At 46.5% G+C, this 2,987-nt stretch overlaps 1 protein-coding gene across 1 annotated transcript; it reads left to right on the top strand.

The window, feature by feature from the left end:
* The first annotated feature begins 1,676 nt into the window (after positions 1 to 1,676).
* On the top strand, positions 1,677 to 2,615 carry LOC135883909 (olfactory receptor 52R1-like). The gene has a single exon (XM_065411181.1). The coding sequence runs from the start codon at positions 1,677 to 1,679 to the stop codon at positions 2,613 to 2,615; it is 939 nt and encodes a 312-aa protein (XP_065267253.1).
* Positions 2,616 to 2,987: the final 372 nt, after the last annotated feature.

Here is a 2,987-nt window from a genome sequence, read left to right as displayed (position 1 = left end):
TACATGGTTCCCTTGATCTACCAAACATATACTCTCATTAAAGGACAAAATCAGGTTTATTTGACAAGACATGTTTTCATAAACCATGTTGTTGACTGGCGTTAATCATATTCCTAGACTTTTTTAAACAAATCCCCTAAAAGCTTTTCCATTGTTTACTAAACTTGCCCTTAATTTTTTTAAATACTTTAAATTTAACACAGAACTGTCCTTTGTTTGCCTTTTTTTTTTTTTTTTTGGCTCTGCTGCTGCCTGATCGCATACTTCCGGTTCTGAATGAGATGTGTGGTTGTTCGGTCAGTGCCTAACTCTGGTGTTCATCACTCTAACTTTCTACTGTAGCTGCTGTTTAACATCCTCCCTGACAGCTGATGGACTGGAAAGTGTTTCATCACCTCATGTGATAGGAGTGCCTCGTACTGCTTCTTCCCGAATGCAGAACATATCTATTACTTCAACACATCTAACTTTTCAGGTACATTAAAAAGTTTCATTTCACGCTCTAGGAATTTGTCTAAACATTTTCTAGGATTTCTTTTCTTCTTAACGTATTTCAATAACCCGCTTTTTGTGACCCTTAGCCAGGGCTGGCTCCAGCTTTTTTGCCACCCCAAGCGGCGAAGCTGGAAAAAAAAAAGATGAAGCCGATCAGCGGTATTTTGGTGGCAGCTCTACCATGCTGCTTCATTCTTTGGTGGCAATTCGGCGGGGGGCCTTTGCTCCCTCTCTTCCTCCTTGGTGGTACTTCAGCGGCAGCTCAAAAATGAAGAGAGGGACTGAGGGACCCGCTGCCGAATAGCAGCCAAAGACCTGGACGTGCTGCCCTTTCCATTGGCCGTCCCAAGCACCTGCTTCCTTGGCTGGTGCCTGGAGCCAGCCCTGCCCTTAGCCTTGCCAGGCATAGATTTTCTCTGATGAATTTAACATCTCTTATCAATTTTCATAACTTCCAATTTGTATTGCTTGCTATCTATATTCCCTTTTCCCCATTTTTATATACTGCTTCCCCCCACCCAACTGTTGCTTTCCCTTTGCCACAGAACTGGGCTTTCTGGTAAAGTTGTCCACTTTCTTGATGGTGGAATTTTGGCTTTTTAGATATCTAATAAACTCTTCTTGAAAAACTCCCAATTTTCATTCCCATTTTTCCATCTAATATATTCCTCCCAGTCAGTTTTGCTGATAATTTGCCTCAGCTTTTGGGAGTTCGCCCTTTTGAAGCAGTAAGGAACTATAGATAGTACTGGTTGGGAACTGTTTTCTGTTTCTCCATTTGAATGTAATCAGTTCCATTCTTTTACTTTGTTCTCCTCTATCATATGCCCCCTTCTTTCTCTCTTCTCTAAACTAAACAGTCCCAGATGTGTAAGAATTATTGATGCATGGAGCACCATAAAATATGGAAATGGCATTAGTACGGTCAATTTTTCACATTTCATTTCTCTGAATAATGAAAGTATAATTTTTCAGTGTGTGAAGGTGACCAAACTTCTTTACCCATGAGAACAGCCTCCAGTAGTGCATGTAGTGTCTCATATTAACATTGTCTCTCCATCCAGGCATTTGTACTGCGACCATCACCCTAGAGCCTGGGCACATACAGGAAATCAGGGGAACGTAGGGTATATGCAGGAGACACTGTTCTGCCTCAGAGTTGGACACCTTCCCCCTCCTCCATGTCAGATTCCAACACCACTGACTTCAAGAACCCCTCCACCTTCATCCTGCTGGGCATTCCTGGCCTGGAGGCAGCCCATGTCTGGATCTCCATCCCCTTCTGCGCCATGTATGCCATAGCCATCTTGGGGAACATCACCATTCTGTTCATTGTGAAGATGGAGCCGAGCCTCCATGTGCCCATGTACTATTTCCTCTGCATGCTGGCAGGCACGGACCTGGTCCTATCCACGTCCATTCTGCCCAAAACACTGACCATCTTCTGGTTCAATTCCAGGGAGATCGATTTCAGTGCCTGCTTCATCCAGATGTACTTCATTCACTGCTTTGCAGTGATAGAGTCTGGGATCTTCGTGGCCATGGCTTTGGATCGCTACGTGGCCATCTGTGATCCCCTGAGACATTCCACCATCCTGACAAACCCTGTGGTGGCCAAGATCGGTCTGGCTGTGGTGCTGCGTGGAATCATGCTCATACTGCCCTATCCCTTCCTGGGAACACGGTGGCCATATTGTAGAACCAACATCATCCCCCACTCGTACTGTGAGCACATAGCCGTAGTGAAGCTGGCCTGTGCTGACATCAGCCTCAGTAGTTACTACGGCCTCTTTGTGGCATTCTTGGTGAGGGGTCTGGATATGATTTTTATTGCTCTGTCCTACACCCAGATCCTCAGAGCCATCTTCAGCCTCCCCACAAAGGACGCCCGGCTCAAGACTTTTGGGACCTGCAGCTCCCACCTCTGTGTCATCTTAGCCTTTTACATCCCAGGTCTCTTCTCCTTCCTCACGCACCGATTTGGCCACAATGTGCCCCTGCATTACCACATTCTCATTGCCAATGTGTATCTTCTGGTGCCCCCTATGCTAAACCCTATCATCTACGGTGTGAGCACCAAAACGATCCGGGACAGGCTGCTCCGGCTCTTTACTCATTAAGGAACCTCAACCTTTCTCCTGATGCTCTGGTTCTCAGATTGAGCTCTGTGCAGAGCTCACAAGGGACATGATGCTGGGCCCTCTTCCTGACCCACTTGTTGAATAGTCAGAGAGACATTAAACCTTGTCGTGATATTACTGTGCTGTGTCAGCATGACAGACTGGGGAATCAGTCCATGTACATTCACTGGGTTGCCTCTTTTCTAATTGCTAGTAACTGGACCCCCTGAAAACACACCCCTTGCCCCACCTCTTGTCCCAAGGCTCTGCTCCTGCTCTTCCTCTTCGCCCCAAGGCCGCACGCTTGTCACTTGCTCCTTTATTCCCCTCCCCCTCCCTCTGTCACTTGCTGGATCATTTCCACCTCCCTCC

Source organism: Emys orbicularis, chromosome 1 (assembly GCF_028017835.1).
Source record: "Emys orbicularis isolate rEmyOrb1 chromosome 1, rEmyOrb1.hap1, whole genome shotgun sequence".
Classification (NCBI taxonomy): domain Eukaryota; kingdom Metazoa; phylum Chordata; order Testudines; family Emydidae; genus Emys; species Emys orbicularis.
Note: the sequence above shows the minus strand (reverse complement) of the source record. Positions and strands in the feature narration are given on the sequence as shown.

Coding starts and splice junctions, on each gene's coding strand:
- LOC135883909 (XM_065411181.1), top strand. CDS start 1,677: ATGTCAGATTCCAACACCACTGACTTCAAGAACCCCTCCACCTTCATC.